Source organism: Panthera uncia (assembly GCF_023721935.1).
Source record: "Panthera uncia isolate 11264 chromosome B3 unlocalized genomic scaffold, Puncia_PCG_1.0 HiC_scaffold_1, whole genome shotgun sequence".
In the NCBI taxonomy this organism is placed as follows: Eukaryota; Metazoa; Chordata; class Mammalia; order Carnivora; family Felidae; genus Panthera; species Panthera uncia.
The window spans coordinates 76,274,101-76,292,093 of record NW_026057582.1 but is presented as its reverse complement, the minus strand read 5'-3'; the positions used below and the strand labels follow the sequence as shown (position 1 = coordinate 76,292,093).

General features: G+C 43.5%; 1 protein-coding gene across 1 annotated transcript in view; it reads left to right on the top strand.

The window, feature by feature from the left end:
* The window catches only part of RYR3 (ryanodine receptor 3), a 367,593-nt gene that overhangs the window by 292,610 nt on the left and 56,990 nt on the right, over positions 1-17,993 (top strand). Inside the window, exons 66-69 of the mRNA XM_049611650.1 lie at positions 4,639-4,959; positions 7,275-7,515; positions 14,437-14,524; positions 14,633-14,725. Of these exons, the coding sequence (XP_049467607.1) occupies positions 4,639-4,959; positions 7,275-7,515; positions 14,437-14,524; positions 14,633-14,725 (743 nt within the window). The remainder of the gene's footprint in view (positions 1-4,638; positions 4,960-7,274; positions 7,516-14,436; positions 14,525-14,632; positions 14,726-17,993) is intronic.

Genomic DNA, 17,993 nt, shown 5'->3' with positions numbered 1-17,993 from the left:
TTCTTAAAATATTGATTTACAGTATCAGTAGATGACTAAACTGTGTAGCAATTCATCATAGTCAAGCCCCCTTTTCAAACTGATATGAGATCCTGAGGAAGAGAGTTTGGAGAGTAAGCATTCATGTTACACTCCTTTGTCACTCTCTTCTCTGCATGTAAGAATACAGAGTACTAAGCCACAGTGGCTTTATTCCCACTTGTTCTTGATACTTCAGATAAAAGAAGCACATCGTCCCCAGAAATGACAACCAGGCCAGTTTAGACAAGGCCACTTAATAAAGTTCTGGTCCTGAGCTAGAATACAGGGGAGAGGAGTGTTCCCAGATTGAGTCAAGAGAAAACCTTGCCCAGATGCTTCAGCTTGCCAAAGTCTCATGTGAAATCTCTAATTTCCCAACCCTCTCAGCCTCACCTTACCCTTTTTCCCCTTTCTAAGACTAGCAAAAATAGATCTCTAACCTTGTTTTTCTCCACCCTCTGCTGATACCAAATGAGTCACATCTTGCAGCTAACATAGGAGCTCAACCACTAAGCAGGCTTTGGTAATGTTGAGAAAGAGCTGTGACCTCTGTAGGCAGGTGCCAGGTAAAGTGTTCCTCCCCGGCTCCAAAGGGATATGGGCCCACTCATGAGAGTGCTAGGTGTTTGATCTGCCCCAACTGTGATTCAGGAAGTCCTGTGTCTCTGTTTGACCAGGGTGTAGAGCTATGCCTCGGGAAATAGGCCTTCTCCGCTCTTCAGCTCATAGACGTACAGTAGAGGGTAAAATCAGAACTTGACAAAGATGGGGGAAACCCTGAATGGGCTCTGGTAAGCAAGGGAATGACTCTGTTCCGTTGTTCTTCTCAAGGGCAATTAGAAACCTGTTCCTTCTTATTTTATATACTTGACCTTTATTTAGTAAGACATATCCATAAATAAAAAATAAATATAAATCATTGCATACTCCACAGGGAGAAAAAGAGAGAAGGGTGTGATTAGAGATGACAGTTTTTCATCCATCAGTGACACACTGTGGGATGTGTCCCAGTCCCCTGAGTCCATGTTTTCCATCATTCAGTTAATCAACAGAGGGAATGCTGACCAGTGCGGCTCTTGAAAAGTAGAGCATACATGAATATGTATTCTGGGATAATCAGGTTAGCCTGGAGCGAGAGAATGACTGAAGGCCTGATGGACCCTAAGAAAGCAGACTTCATTCATTATACAAAGTGAGTGGCCCCGAGGGACCAAGGTGGGGGAGGAATGTATAGGGTGACAAACGATGTGAGCCTTTGGTTTAGAAATATGAGCTGATTTATCAAGGCTTCAGTCAATGGGACATCTCTATTGATGGACAGTTGGTGTTTTGCCAGCACTTCCTCATATTAGTAACTCTTCTGTAAGACCCTGGAGCATTTTCTGATTCATCCAGAAATTAAGATAGGCCTAGAAAAGGTGAATACTAGTATCTTCTAGGTATTCAAAATTAGATAAACCTTTGGTTATGGGCGGCAGTGGTCCGTTAATCAGATTATCAAACAAGATACCCTAGTCACCAGCCAGTTTATTTCCATGCCCTTATTGGAGCAGTCGTCCAGAGAGAGCGGTGGCCCAGGTCCCGTGTGAGATGTCTGTTTACACAAAGAGGTGGTGCTCTCCCATGCCGCCTTATGAAAGAGCTGCCTGGTGGAGAAAATCTGACTTGAGAAGCTAACTCAGAATGCTTAGTAAAACAAAGATTGCTGGATGCTACCCCTAAAGTTTCTAACTCAGGAGATCGGGACTGACAAGTTTCCAGATGCTGCTGGTGGGACAACCCCACTTTGAGAACCACTGATCTAGAGATGAAAGGGAAGTATATTCTAATGATAACTCCAACAGTCTCGTGCCTGATTCTTTTTTTCCTAAGTTTATTTATTCATTTTGAGAGAGACAAAGACGGTGTGGGTTGGGAGGGGCAGAGAGAGAGGAAGACGGAGAATCCCAAGCATGCTCCAGGCTGTCGGCACGGAACCCAATGTGGGCTTGAACTCACAAACCGTGAGGTCATGACCTGAGCCAAAACCAAGAGTCAGTCGGACACTTGGCCAACTGAGCCACCCAGGCACCCCTTGTGTCTGATTCTAATAGGACCGAGCCGAGGCTGTTTTTCAGCAGCGTTCATTCTTTGGGTTTGTTATGTGGCATTAGGAGTATAAAACACCATCTGAGTCACAAACGTTTCTTTCACTCAAGGACCAATTACATATAAATAACTTTTAAAGGTCATTATAATGATGCCAGTGCAGCACCCTCAAGCAACTCTTTTCTTAGGTAGGGGAAGAAAGTGTCCATGGTGATGTATTGTCTGTGTGACATTTAAACACAAACACTGAGCTGCCTTAATTATAACGTTACGGCCAATAGTTGTAAACTTCACTTGCATCTGTGGCAGTTGGCACTGTTCTACGTGCAGAGTTTCAAGATAAAAAGCTTGACTTCCCAGTCTCTAACTTCTTGTGTATGTAAAATTACAACTTGACTTCCCGGTCTCTAACTTCTTGTATATGTAAAATTACTTTGTGAGGCTCCTCCAGACCCCCATGTTGATGTCACCCCTGGTGGCTGTTCTGCTGCAGTGTCCACAGACTAGACTTCTTCTCTGCACATGACCACCACTGGCAGTAAGCCATGTGTGACCCTTATAATTCCCTTCCCTTGCAAATCACAGGAGTGTCACATTCTCTGGCTCTCATGCTACTAATCCTTTTGAAGTGTCTGGATTTTTTTTTTAATTAATTAATTTATTTATTTATTTATTTATTTATTTATTTATTTATTTATTTTGAGAGAGCGAGCAGGCAAGTGCAAGTGGGGGAGAGAGAGGCAGAGAGAGAGGCTGAGAGAGGATCCCAAGCCGGCTCTGCACTGTCAGCACACAGCCCGACCCCAGGCTCCATCCCAGGAACCATGGGACCATGACCTGAGCCAAAATCAAGAGTCAGAGGCTTAACCACTGAGCCACCCAGGGGCCCAGAATTGTCTGGATTTTAAAGGACATTGGTCCCCTTAGGACTTTCAAGGAAGAGAGATGTTTAGCCACAGTGATAGCAGCAAAAAGTCGTCACTAAGCAAAGAGTGCTAGGAACTCATGGGGCCTCCTCCATAGCAGGGAGGCTCCTGCGTATCATTTGCTTTGCAACAGTCCATGCCATCCAATAGACTCACTTGTCTCAGGTGCAGATTTAGTGTCTCCAACGATGGCCAGCATTGTCCTATATCTCTGCTCCGAAAAGTACAATCAAGGAAGAAATCAAAATGGTTCCTTTCAACTGACCAGTATTTCTAAAGGCCACAGAATTTGTCTGACCTCTCTTACTCATTAACCCTTCAGTTCCTATATACCTAAATGATAGAGAAGGGAGACTTCCAGCCAGCGGTAACCGCAATGGCAAAGGGCCTGCAGGCATAACTCAGTTCACAAAAGATAAGACTTTATTTGAAGTCTTCCACTTTGTCCTTTGAAATTCATGAGAACGTCGCATTTTTCTCCAAGCATCAAAAATAATTTCCTCGACTCATCTAGTGGGACTGATGTTCCAGAAAAGTGCTCCCCGTTTTCCTGTGGCTTCTCAGATTCCCTCGCCCCTGTGGTGCCTGATGCTTTGGCCGCAGTGTGAGAAGTTTGGCTTGTGGGTGGAGTCTGCATAGGATGTGTGTCCTGGGTCCAGGTGAAGTAGGCAGATGGGGGGCAGGGGAGGAGACAGAGCTGTGGGCTTGCTCTGCTTTCAGAGTCCCTGCTAATCTTCTCACCCTTTAAGAACCTCAGGATGCTTCCAGTCTCTCCTTGTCTGCCCTGTAGAACAGGATGGATATCCCCTGGCTGCTTCTGTTTTTGATTCTTGTATCTGACAGCCTTCCTCAATTTCACATTGAACTCCATCTGTTGCCACATCATCCTGTCTGTCCGCATTCAGTGAAGTGACCTCAGTCTTCAGTGTGAGGAAAAGGTGGGGCTTAATCACTCTTCCTCACATAGAAGCCTTCAGAAACAAAAAGGTTTAAGCATGACAGGAAGTCTTGGCACAGGTCATCAATAACTTCTGTTGGAAATGCAGAAATTAATTCAAATACAATCTCCCCCACTACCACCACCAAATTTCAACCTATGGAAGGTAATGTTATCTCTGGTCCAGCTGAAGGAATATTTGATGAGAGGGGTTTCTTTTCCTTTTCTAACCAGTACAGAGATCCAGATGACTGAACTCTACATGTTTTCAACTAAACACAGATTAGTTGCTTTTCTCCTTCTAGTATTGTCTTTTGTGCTATGCATGCAGTAGGGCAGAGAGGGAGATGTCAAGAGACTGGCTTTATCTCAGAGAAGTCTTAGGAAATGTCCCTCATCTGTCTGTGATGCTCCTTTGGCATTAAGTTGAAGTGTTCTATCCTGAGTATGGCATCTGGGAAGATAATCCAGCCTCTGGAGGCCACCATCTTTACACAAACACCTGAGGACAGAAACTCCCCCATATCCAGTGCTCACTCATCTGGAGCTCGAGGGTGGAAACTTAATGTCTCAAGACCAAAGGAAGGGTGGGGAAGACAGGGAAGTTTGCATTATTTGTGCTTTTGAATTACTGTCCCTGTATTCTTCCTGTACCCTCTTGGTCAGTTCTGGGGATGCCAGACACAGTGGAAGAGATGTGTCCTGACATCCCTCAGCTGGAAGGCCTGATGAAGGAAATCAGCGACCTGGCCGAGTCAGGGGCCCGGTACACGGAGATGCCCCACGTCATCGAGGTGATCTTGCCCATGCTGTGCAACTACCTGTCCTACTGGTGGGAGCGGGGGCCAGAGCACCTGCCCCCCAGCACGGGGCCCTGGTGCACCAAGGTCACCTCTGAACACCTCAGTGTCATCCTGGGAAACATTCTGAAAATCATCAACAACAACCTGGGCATCGACGAGGCATCCTGGATGAAGCGCATCGCAGGTACCACAAATGCCTCTTTTCCCCAGCACAAGGCCAGGGTGCCTGTGTTTTCTTTTCATCTTAGTCCATCTTTAAACTAGTCTCCCTCCCCATCTTAGCTATTTAACAGTAAAAAGGTTTTCCCCTGGAGAGCTTCCTAGAGCAAATGCCTCTTGCCCACTCCTCACCTAAGCCAAGTCCCTCGAATCTCCAGGAAGCCCTTCTCGATACACTCTGCCTGACTCAGATGTTCATTGCTTTATTTGCTTTTGGTACTTAAGACTCCCGTTTGCTCTTACAGTAATAATTGTGGATATTTTCCTGGTAAGTGATTCTGTGTGTTTTGTACATGTAGAAAACTCACTCCCATCTGAGCTGTACTCAGATTGCTAGCATTTGTATTTCACGTTATGCTTTCTAAGACACTCTCTAATTTAGCTTCACAGCAGCATCACTTTGGGATTTTTGTTTATTATATCTGTGTCCCCCTAGAACTGCTTGCATGCAATAGGCTTTTAATGATTTTTGTTAGCTGATTTTCTGTTCCTAAAGCAAGCTCAAAAAAAAAAGGAAAGGCTTGGAAAATGAATAACCATACTTCCCACAGTTAGGAAACCATGAATATTTAGTGTCCTCTTGTCAAAGCAAAGTCTGAGGAGACAGAAGCCAAGGGGAAGCCATTGCCTGTCATCAACCTACAGTGTAGACAGCTCCATGGTGGCATTTTCACCCATGCCATCCCCTGGATCAGGAGACACAGTGACTGGGCCAAAGGGAGCTATTAACCCAACCTTAGATATTTATCTTCCCAGGCAAATGAGAAGGTATTCCTCTGCAAGACCAAGGAAGAAAAGTTCCTACCCCCTTCCTGTCTCTGAAATGAACCGAGACTGGAATTATCAATATTATAGGTGCCCATAGCTACTAGATGGTGCAGGGTTCTGTGAACAATATAAGTAAATAAAGTTGAGGTTCCTTTCTGACCCATTAGCCCAAGAGCATTGTCAACCCCAAGGCAATTTGTTGAGAAGCTCTAATTTGTAATTCATGAGGGATTCAGGGACAGAAGCAGGCGGAAGGACGGGCTCCTTCAGCTCCCTAGAGGTGCAGAGAGGAAAGATGTCACAGCACAAGGGGTGCTGGTGGCAGTTGAACTTGACTTGTTACTCCACAGGGGTATCCATATCTCAGGCCACTTAATTGCTGGCACCAAAAAAAAAAAAGTGATTTTAAGTTGTAACCCCATCTCACCCACATCTGGAATAGCCATTCTGATTACGGGTCCAAAGCAGAAGTAACCCTCCGGGCAGGGCAAGGTATAGAATGTGAATGGCTCTCAAAGCGCTGAGTTTCAGCTTCTCGGTTGATGCATCTCAGCAAAAGCTGCCTTCGTCTCCTTTTTCTGTAATGGTCATTTTTGTGAAAGTGAAAAATAAGGCAGATTTAAAAGAAAAAGTGCCAGAATGTAGGTTATTTCCGGTTGAAATGCCCCAAGCTAAAGAAACCTTGAAATGCACAAAACGTACACCATGCACATTGGCATTGATTCTTGACTCTTATTAATTTTATTTCACTTATTTCTTTCATAATTACTCTGATTCTGATCTTTATAATGAATTGGACCAAGAGGATATTCCATTTAAGGAAAAGGGTACGACACATAAGTTTTATCTTGCTCTTTAAGAGGCCCAGAATCACAGTCCCAAGTTCCACTGATTATTGTATCTGCTCTTTGACTTCTGGTGGCCACCCCAACCTCTCCCTCCATTCATTATACCAGATAATTAGTTGATCTAGCTTCCTCAGGACCCAGAGGAGCCCCCCAGGCAGCGAGTTGGCAGTTTTCAAACATTGGAGAGTGAGAACTGTGGGTGGGTTAATACATTTTTAACAGGAGTTTCTTCTATAAAATAACCAGAAAGCATAGCACTGAGTGCCTACTTTTGGCTCAGCACAGAGCTGGTTATTAGGGGGAAAAGGCTCCATTCAAGGAATTGGTAATATTGTTAGTAAGCCCAAACCAGGATGAACATGCTAAGACTATGATAAGGAGCTAAGAGGTGTGGCAAACAGCAGGCATGCCTGAGAAGGTCAGGGGTGGCAGGGGCTCCCTGTGGCCTGGACAAGCAGAACAGGAATAGGGACCTTGTCCTGTGGCTCCATTCCCCACCTGTGGCTTCCTGAGAGCAAGTGGGCCACTAAGGAAGGGAACAAGAGTCAGGGGCTATCTTGAGTTGATGGATTGTCACAGCCTCACCTTTCAGGATCACCTCTTTCCTTTTATTAATTGTTGTAATGTGTGAAATGAGGGGGAGGCTTTTTGTTTGCAAACACAGTGTATGCCCAGCCAATCATCAGCAAAGCCAGGCCGGACCTGCTGAAAAGCCACTTCATCCCAACTCTGGAGAAGCTGAAGAAAAAGGCTGTGAAGACTGTGCAGGAGGAGGAGCAGCTGAAGGCCGACACCAAAGGAGACACTCAGGAGGCGGAGCTCCTCATCCTGGATGAGTTTGCAGTCCTCTGCAGAGACCTCTATGCCTTCTACCCCATGCTCATCCGCTACGTGGACAACAACAGGTATGTGGGAGACCTGGGGCAGCCTGTCCACAGAGTAGAAAGGTGGTGTGGGGTTGTGTTACAGGTGAGAGAGGGAGTCACGGCTCCTACCCCCACCCACCCCAGCCCCTCCAAGAGAAAATTCCGGGTGTAGGACCTCTGGATTGCGCTTTCCTTGGGCAGCGACTCCATATGGTCAATGACATGGCCACCCCTTCCATCCTCACATGCTACTGTAGCTAAGAAGGAATTGGTCAGATTGGGGCAGAAGTAACTCACTTCTTCCCCTCCGCTGTTCTGTCAAATATTCATTCAACAGATATTACTGTATGTCAGGTGCTGTTCTAGGCATTAGCAGACAAGAGTGAACAAAACAAAGATGTCTGGCCTAAGGGCTTTCATTGTGGTAGGAAAGTAAGGCACACAGACAATAAACAAAATAAGTACTTACATACTTAATGATATACTTTACTTAGATAAGTAAATTCTACAAAGCAAGGTTAAGGAGACTTAAGAGTGCCCCAGGTGGGTGGAGTCACAGTTTTAAATAGAATGTTACTGGGGCACTTGGGTAGCTCAGTCAGTTAAGCATCCACCTCTTGATTTCAGCTCAGGTCATGATCTCACAGTTCCTGGGATCAAGCCCCACATCAGGCTCTGTGCTGATAGCATAGAGCCTGCTTGGGATTCTCTCTCCCTCTCTGCTCCTCCCCCGCTCACTGATGTGTTCTCTCTTGCTCGTTCTCAAAATAAATAAACATTTTAAACAGATGATGGATGGATGGATGGATAGATAGATATACTGTTACTGAGAAAGCAATACTTGAGCAAAGAGATGAAGTGGGAAACCATGCAGGTCTGAGAAGGGTTATATTCCCAGGAAGAGGGAACATGTGGAGTAAGCCCTGAGGAAGGAGTATGTTGGGGTGGAGGAGAGTGAGGAGTAGGGAGGAAGGGAAGAGATGTCAGAAAAGCAATATGGGGCCAAGAGTGTAGGCCCTTAGAGGCCAGTGTGAAGACTCTGGCTTTTATTCTGAGAAGGGAAGTTGGTGGACGCTTTAAGCTACTCTGTGATGTGATCAGATTCACTTTTTGAGTACAGCATAGAGGCAAATAGGGAGATGAGGGACCAGTTGGGAGGTTCACAATGATCCAGTCAAGAGCTGATGGGGGATCCTTAGAGACAGAGCCAGCTACTGGTTGCCAGGTCCTGGGGGGAGGGGGGACCAGGAAGCACCTGCTTAATGGGATTGGGGTTTCCTTTTGGAGTCCTGAAAATGTTCAGAAACTAGATAATGATAGTGGCTGCCCAACCTTATGAATGTACTAAATGTCACTAATGGCAAATTTTGTATTTTACCACAATAAAAAAAGTTTGATGGTTGGAGCCAGGGTTGTAGCAATAAAGGTTGATAGAAGATGGCAGATTCTGAGTCTATTTTGAAGTTAGAGCCCTTAGGACTTCCAAATTGGGAATGAGAGAAGAAAGGAGGGTCAAAGATTATTCTTGCAAATGGAAGAATGGAACGTCCAGCAGTTGAGTAGGAGAAGATTGTGGGTACAGACATTTTTTAAGGGGAATATCTGGAAATCACTTTTGGATATGTTACACTTAGGTTGCCTATTCAATATAAAAATGAAAATGTTGAGTGGGCAGTTGAATATATGTGTCCAGAGTTCAGGAGAGAGTTCTGTTGTAGCCATTGGAATTTGGAAGTCATTAACATATTGGAGAACATGAGACTGGATGAGAGAAAGAATTGTGGGGGGAGAGAAGAGTTCCAAGGACTGAGCCCTTGTGCTCTCCAACATCAAGAGGTCAGGCAGAAGAGGAGGAACTGATGGCAGAGGCTGAGGAGGAACAACCCATGAGACAGGAGGAAACCCAACAGAATGGTATGTCCTGGGTGCCAACTTCACAGACCGTCTCCAGGAGGGAAGAATGATGAGTGAAGGTCATTGGTGATCTTGACAAGAGCAGTTGGAATGGAGAGATGAAGTAAAGCCTCTTTGGAGTAAGTTGGAAGAAAATGGGAGAAAAAGACTTGGAGAGAGAAGTACAGACAATTTGTTCAAAGAATTTTACTACAAAGAGGAGCAGAAAAACAGGATGCTAACTAGAGGTAGAAGCAAGGTCAAAAGAAGAGTTTTTAAGATGGGAGACTTGTCAGCTTGTTTCTTCATTAGTGGGAATGATCTAGTAGAGAAGGGGAAATTTATCTTGTAAGAGTGAGAGAGATAATTTCTAACGCAACGTTCTCTACACAGGCAAGGGTCAGCATTAGATGGTTTATCCACAACAACAAGCAGGGGGGCAGGGAGTGTAGGTGCTGATGTTGGCAGATACACACACACACACACACACACACACACACACACACACTATGTCTGGGGTCTGTAGGAGTCCTTTCCTGATAGCTTCCATTTTCTCAGTGAAGTAGGAAGCAGGATCATCAGCTGATATTGAGGATGGGGAGAAGATGTTTGGAGGTTTGAGGAGTAAAGAGAAAGTGTGTGGTGATAGCCAGTGAGAGGGAGAGAGAGTAGATGGGTCAGAACAGTGTCATGTGATTGCCAGGCAGCATTAAGGGCCCCACCTGAGATCTGTGGTCATGAACTTAAAGTGAGACCCATCACCAGGTTGTCTTTTTCTCCAGCCAGTTCATCCCAGAGCCAGGCCCAGAGTAGGAAAAGCGTTGGATGTAACCAAGGTCGGGGTTTTGCAGTGTGAGTATGACAAAGAGAAATAGGTTAGGGAGTTGAGAGTGTATAGAAGAGAATATTCGTAACGATTGACCATGGAATTTCAGCAGCATGTTGAGGAAGGTGAGGACATGGTGGGGGCTAATGTCTGTGGGCAAGCAGAAGAACAAAGGATTATTAGTCCTAGGGGAGAGCAAGGACCAAATGGATTTTTATTATACTGCGCCCTCTTTAAAGTCCTTAACACGTAAATTTGAAAAGGTTTAATTTTAAAATACTCTGTTGTAGATATTGAAAGGACTTAGGACTATTTGGGGGAGCATAGCTAACTTTTGGGTTGGAAGCCATTCTGTCATGGGCAGGCAATAGGTCTGGATATGCCCATTTAGCGTTTATTTTAGAAGGCAAATTGTGCTTATTGTTTAAAATAATTAATTATATTTAGCCTTTCGAAATAAATGCTTTACATTTACTATATACATAATAAAATCCCTTAACTCTCTGTGGGAAACCTTACTCGCAAAACAAACGATGAGGATCATCGTTTTCGTCATTTCCGATGGTATAATGACATTAGCAGTTTAGAGAGGGAATTTGTCAGAGTGTGAGGTAAAAACAAAAATGAAAGCAGAGTAAGCTTGCTCCTGGAATAGCTCTTTAATTGCATTTGTCACTGTTGACAATCAAACTCAAGATAGAGTGTGTTCTCCTTACACACTGTTTGACAGTTGCTAAAAATGGCAATGTCAGAGAGTCTTTGAGATCATCATTAATTCATTCATCCCGATTTTTCAGCCCGTTCTTCACGGAGCACCAGAGAACGTTATGGCCACTGGAGCCTAGCTTAGAAATACTTCCTTCTTAGGTGTATGCCTTTACCTTCTTTGAGTACTTTCTTCACCAGTAGAATTGCTGGCTTGAAATTATGGGAGTGTGGAGTTGGCAGGAAGAAGAGGGGTCACTTCATCTTACCTGTAACCGGATGAATAAATACCCCCTTTCTTTTCTCACAAAACTGTTCCAGTCTCTCATGGCACCTCTTTAAATATTGAAGAGAGCCATCTTGTCCTGTCCTCCTCCCTGTTCTTCCTGGTCACATTAAACCTTTCTACTTTCTTCGGCCCAGTCATGGCCATGTTTCAAGTTTCTTTGCCATTTGGAACACTGTTCTGAACAGAAGCTTCTGTTCATTAATCTTCAGTCCAAAGCTGATACAGAATAAGCAAGAACTCCAGGTATAGTGTGGTCGGAGCTGGGCAAAATAGCTGGCTATCTCCTTGTGCAGGACATATGTCAGCACAGGTTAAATAGATCTCTCCACCAGAGTCAATGGCTTCTCAGCCTCCTTTCTGGCAATCAGGAACACTCGGAACACAAAAATGAGCACCTTTAAACGTGCAGCTTGGGGTGAAAAACCATCTCTCAGACTACAGAAGGGAATCTGAGTAAATGCCGTGCGGTGACTGCCTCGGGCTGTGTCCTCTGCAGGAGGCTTAGGAATAAAGTTGAGATAAGCCCTCAGCTCTAACTCCGACAACCTGACCATGGACATAGGAGCATGGCTTTACTTTCTTTGAAAGCTTGATAACTGGCTTTACTTTCTTCGAAAACCTGATAACTTGTCAGTTTGAAAGTGAAAATCTCACTCTCTTTACTCTTGAAGTCATCCAAGATTTTATTTTGTTCTTGTTTTCTATTAACATGCTCGGTAATTTCATCCATTGGGGTTGCTTCAGCCATCGCCCCCATTGCCTCTAAAACCAATCTTCTTCCCCACCTACAGCCTAGAATGTTCCACCTGCCTTTTGGCAGCACACAGTGCAGATGATTAAAAAATAAAAAAACCTATGTATCAGTTCGGTACCTCCAAAAGGACAGGTGTCTGGATATTGAGAGAGATCTGGATTCTGGGAGACTGGGAGCAGGCAGGAGATGAGCCCGGTTGCCTCATCTGGGGGCAGAAAGGAGAAGGGCAAATAGGAGGAGTAAGGTCAGGATCTTCTATTCACCTGCCAATGCCATTTTCCTCTGATTTGAGAGAGGTAGAGAGTTTGTGTGCCTGGGGAAACATGTAATGAGGTATTCTTCATTCACACCTAGCACTCTAAACCTGAGAGAAGGACCTCACTAGAAATAGAGAGTGAAGATTTGCCTCCTAGAAGAAGAAGGGTATTGAAAACAAAATTTATTCACTTGAAACTGCATTCCTATATGAAGGCGAAGGGATCAGAATCCTTTTCTGTCTCCTGTGAGGGAATATTGACCTCACCTGTTTGCAGAGCCCCTGCTGCCCATACGCCCTGTGGCTGTCCTTTTCCATGGCAGGATGGTATGTGACCCCTCACCTCTTCCCACTCAGGGAATAATGCACACTTACAAAGCTCATTTCAAGCTAAACACTGAGGAATGAATGGCTGGCAGTTGTGACCAAAGTTGACGTTTGATCCAGAAAAAGCACTCCTGAAAAATCATATGAATGAAATCAGAAAGCATTACCAATCTCAAGCCTCAAGTTTGGATTGCATTTGGCTGCTAATAATGGATACCTGATTACAGTGGCTTAGAGAAATGAGAAGTTAAATCTCTACACATAAAAGAAATCTAAAGGTTTCCAGGGCCAGTATGATTGCTCCTCATCAGAGAGCCTAACTCCTCTGTCTTTCCATACTTAACATTGGCTTCCATCTTTGAAGTTACTTTATGATGCACTGTGCCAATTAGAGTTCAAGCCATCATATTTTCATTCCAGACAGGAAGCATGAAAGCAACAGGGGAAAGGCACAGGCATCCTCAGCTATCCGAGGCATTTTTAGAGAGCTTTTCCAGAAGGTCCATCCAGCAGTTTCCACTTCCATGCCTTTGTTCAGAACTTAGTTACATAGTAGCTATCCCTCAAGGGAGGCTGGGTAATGTGGTCTTCAGCAGGGCACAATGCCACCCTGAATAAAATGGGCTTTTGCTCCTAAGAAGAGGAGGATGAGTTTTGGGTAGGCAGCCTATAATGTCTGCCATGTACGGGAAAGACTAGTGAAATAGAACCCAAGAAAGATGAGACAAGAATGTCTATTAGGCTGAAACTCAGCCTCAGCAGTAAGGTATTGAGAGAGGGGTCCAAAGACAGTCTTGGCCTCATGAGTCTTCACCTTTCTTCTTTATCCTGTTGCTCTCCACGAATGGGCAGAAGGTATAGGCTGCCCACGGCAATTCAGAGCAATGTCCCAAGGCTTAGGGAACTGGGTTTTGATAGCTGTTACTCTGCATGCACTAATAAGGGACATTGGATTTTTCAGAGCATTCATGAGAACCAGTTTTCTTTAACCAAAGAAAGATGGTAGACAGTTTAACTTGTACTGTGTTACTCTGCACCGATATTTGAAAACGGCAATATCTAGCCCTTTCAAAATATAATTAAACTCAAATATGTAAGATACTTAGGGATACACCAACTTGTAAGAAGTGACTGAATTCTTCTGCAATTTTGCCTTCTTGCCACCACTGTGAAATTCTTAACCTGGGCTGGTTTATAATTAAAAAAGAAAAAGAAAAAAAATGAAATGACTATATATAAATTTCATATATATAAATATATATATTACCTATTACAAATTTTATATTACATATTATATAAATAGGGAATTTCTAAACCATTTCAGAGGACATAGGAAATGTTTGGTTTCTGCCTATATACTTAAAATAGCAGTGGAAAATCTATTGCCTTACAAATTTCATTCATAAAATTGGCTTTGAGAAGAAAGGGTGTGAGGCCTTAACTGGTTTTAGAGTGCTCCATATTTCAGAGCCTTGACAATGTCAAGTGTCAATGACAAGATTAGGTGTTACAGTGACCAAGTCTAGTCTTGCTAGCCTTAGGGATTAAAGGAGGCCTGTCCCAAAACAGAGTGTAACCTTAATCACCTCATCTGTTTAAAAAAAGAAAAAAAAAACTACCCTTGACAAAATTGAAATGTTCTCTGACATCTGTTTGCTAAGATAACCCTTGAATCCTTTGGTAAGGATGGAAATGATTATTGTAGGTCCTTCAGCAGTATCTACAATTAATTACATGCCTACAAGCATGTAAGGAGTGTACTGATATTTAGTCTCTCTGAAGTTTGCCTCTGGGTGGGAATGTAGTTTTATCTGGATAAGTGTACACACCCAAAGTTGATAGAATTTTTAGTGTGACTCTTTTAATCATTGCTGAATTTCATATGCATATCAATTTACTTTTTACTTCAGATCGAACTGGCTCAAAAGTCCCGATGCTGATTCTGACCAGCTCTTCCGCATGGTGGCAGAGGTCTTCATCCTGTGGTGCAAATCTCACGTAAGGAACATGTGGGCCCTGGATTTAGAGATGGCTGTGAAAGGTACAGACCTCAGAAAACATTATTGTAATGTTGGCTTTTTTATTTCTCCCCCGCCCCCCACTTAGAACTTCAAGAGGGAAGAGCAAAATTTTGTGATTCAGAATGAAATTAATAATTTGGCATTTTTAACTGGAGACAGCAAAAGCAAGATGTCGAAAGTAAGTCCATAGAAATCAATTCCAAAGACTCTTCAATCTTGACCTAAGCTATGTATCTTGGGTGTATGAAGCGATTAGTTCCATACTGCATTTAGGTCAAACCACAAAAACCAACAGTCTCTACTGTTGTTTCTTTGAGAATGAGCCAGAAGGAACTGCTCCCAAATAAGCATGGTCATCACATTTTATGAATAAATAGCTGCTTGTGTGTCAAAAAGTTTAAGTTTCAAGACTTGCCTAAGGCATTCGAGAGGTCTCCAAAACCGAAGCTGCTGTTAGTTGTTTGAAAATAGAACTACTTCTTGTGTGGTGAAGCTGCCAAACTGCACATGCCTAGAGCCACCTTTTGATTAGGTACGAGGAAATTACCTTGCTTTGAAGATTTCCGTAGCACTTGTTCTCACAGTAAGCTTGTTTTCCTCCTCTCTGGAACGTCCAGCGGCTGTTTGATTTCAGTTGTGCTGACCTCTTAATGCCTTCTGTTTATTTTCCATGTGGGTTGCATTCAGAAACCCAAACATTTGTCCATTCCCCGCAGGAAATGTTTAAAAGAGGGCATACCAGATATCTGAGAAAAAGAGTCACTTCTAGGGAGGTGTGTAGCAGGAATACACGATGGGGACCTGCACTCCCAGCTCCTCTTGAGTCAGCTCTGCAAAGGGAGGCTTTGCTGTTGTGTTTGTAAAGAATTCTCAGACAGACTCGTTCAGGTGTAAATACATACATGCAATGTGATTTTTTGTTACCAGCTGTTATGGCTTACTCTTGACTCTGTTCCCTAGAGAAGTGTGCCTCAATGAGGGCTGATTGTATATGTCAAGTATGAGTGACATACCTGAGATTACGTCTCTCTCATTGCTGGTACAGTACTGCCTTTGAGGAACATGAAGGTGGAGTGTGCATGGGGACCCTCAGAAGTGAAAATCGGTTCTGGAAAGATGACAGTCTTGGGTTTGTAGCAAAGCCTTTGGAGCATCTTTCCAAATAACCTTTTGGGATGAAGACCTGTGTATGTGAAACTGCAGACAAGGGGCCAGTATAACAATGAAAAGTGACAACTTCACCCAAAACTTCACCATGTTTGCCTAGCTCTGGTTAGCTGAAGTCTCTCTGAACTTTCCAAACCTTCTATCTTTTAGCTACGCTGACACTCACACTTCTTCCAGCATCCAAAAATTGACCCTTAGAGTTTAGAATCTGGTGTACACTGCTGAATAAAGTTTGACAAATAAAATTGTGCATATACAAAGTAGAGAGATCAGAAGTATATGTTCATATTCAAGAGGAATCTTTGCTGCACAGGAACTTTATATAAGGTGGATCCTTTTGTGCTTTAGATGATTTTTATTTGATTTTCCAAAATTCATTTTGCATTCAACTTCTGACAAACGTGTCTGCTGCTCATGTGAGATACACAAAGATAAGATTGTTCAGACTCCTGATCCTTGGACATTTATGTTAAATTCCCTCTGAAGAGCCTTCTTACAGCCATCACTGGCTCTCCTTTGGCTCCACCCATCTACAGAAAGTCAATAAACCCCAGATAGATTTTATGGTACCTTCACCTTGGGTTAGATCCACGGGCTCAGCACTGAACCAGCTAGCACCCATTGTTATTGTCAGCGGATGGCAGCAAAGCAATGGAAATGACTCTGGTATAAGGATTTGGATCCCAGATGAGCAGAAATGGCAAAGACATCTCAATGCTCCGGTGTTGAGTGGTTACTTAGAGCCCTTAGGTTTACACTTGGAAAGAGATGAGGTGACAGAGGATGACATTTCAAAACTAACCTACTAACAAACTAACTGGAAATTCTGTTCATTCATATTGCCGAATAAGGAAAAGGGCATGTTTGTCTTGTCAGAGGATGGTCATATTCAGAATCTGTGCATCTTTGATAAGGTTCGTTTGTAGGAGCAAACACTTTCATTTAATTCCCCTTGACCTTGGATGCCAGTTTTTCCTGAGCTACGTGGAAAAGGGTCAACGTTACAGTGTGATGAATGTGAGGACAGGCCACAGGTGTTAAATAACATTTACCATGCTCCTTAGGGTGACAAATATGCCTGTTGATCTTGTTGCCTCAGTTGAGACACAAAGTATAGTAGTAAGTAGGACTAGAGACTGAAAGGAAGCTAAGTCCTACCCTTGGCCCAGCTGTTGACTAAAGGTATTGGCCTTGCATCATCCACGTAACTCTTCTGGACCCCGGTTTACCAATCTATAGAACGGGCTTGAGCTTACTATCTGCCTCCTCCGAGCTCTACCAGGATGCTATGTTTACAAGTCAGCTTTAAACTGCATCTCTAGGATAGAGATAAATGCAGCACGTTCATTCAGATGGAGAGATACCATGCCTCCAATAAATAGCAACTCATAGGCATTTCTGGTATTCTTTGGACGTAGAACTACATATTGAGAGAATGAGGAGGAGGTATTCTTACTATGAGTTCAATCTCCACTGCCTTTTCCTCCCTGAAATTAGATGTTCTCTCTGCTACCTAATCTGAATGGTCACCTGTGCTTGCTTTTATCTCCACTCTTAACTGAATTCTGGTGTTGTATAAATGAACTTGGCCTCAGTGCATATGGCGGTTGTTGGCAGAGATCTGTGTATTCGAATGCTGCATGCCTACACACACTGCACATGCCATTGCAAATGGAAAGGAGGCAGAAACAAAATATACGGTGGGCCACACTATTTATACTTGATTCATTGAAGATTGGTTCAAAGATGTGTTCCTTTTCTGGCAGCGAAAGCAGGTTGTTTTGGAGAGCTCATTGTATATTTTCTTTATATAACACCAGTTTGCAAATATGTGTTAAGCTAAATGTAACTAAGCTGAGCAAGTGTTTTTTGTTTTGTTTTGTTTTGTTTTTAAACTTGTTTTGTTTTCTGTAAAAATGGCAGCAGCTTCCTTGGAGGGGAATGGTAAGTTAGAACATGTTTAGCCCAAGAAATGTGGGTCTCTTGCCCAAGATTATGAGTAAAAAAGGGTTGGAAGGCAGGAAATATTAGAGTGCCTCATTGTTTAAAGCCTCTCCACCCATGAGTGTGAATTTGGTGTATTGAAAAAGGACAGAGAAGAGTTGTGAGCTCATCTTTGAGGTTTTCAAGGGTATTCAGACTTATCTTACTCCAGTCTCTCCTCCTTCCCTCCAGTGCCCACCTTTCTCACTTAGTCTCTGTTCCCCTTGCTCTTGTGCAGCTCCCGTTTTCTCCCCTTCTCCCTACCTGTCCCCCTTTCTATCTCTCTCCAGCTCTCT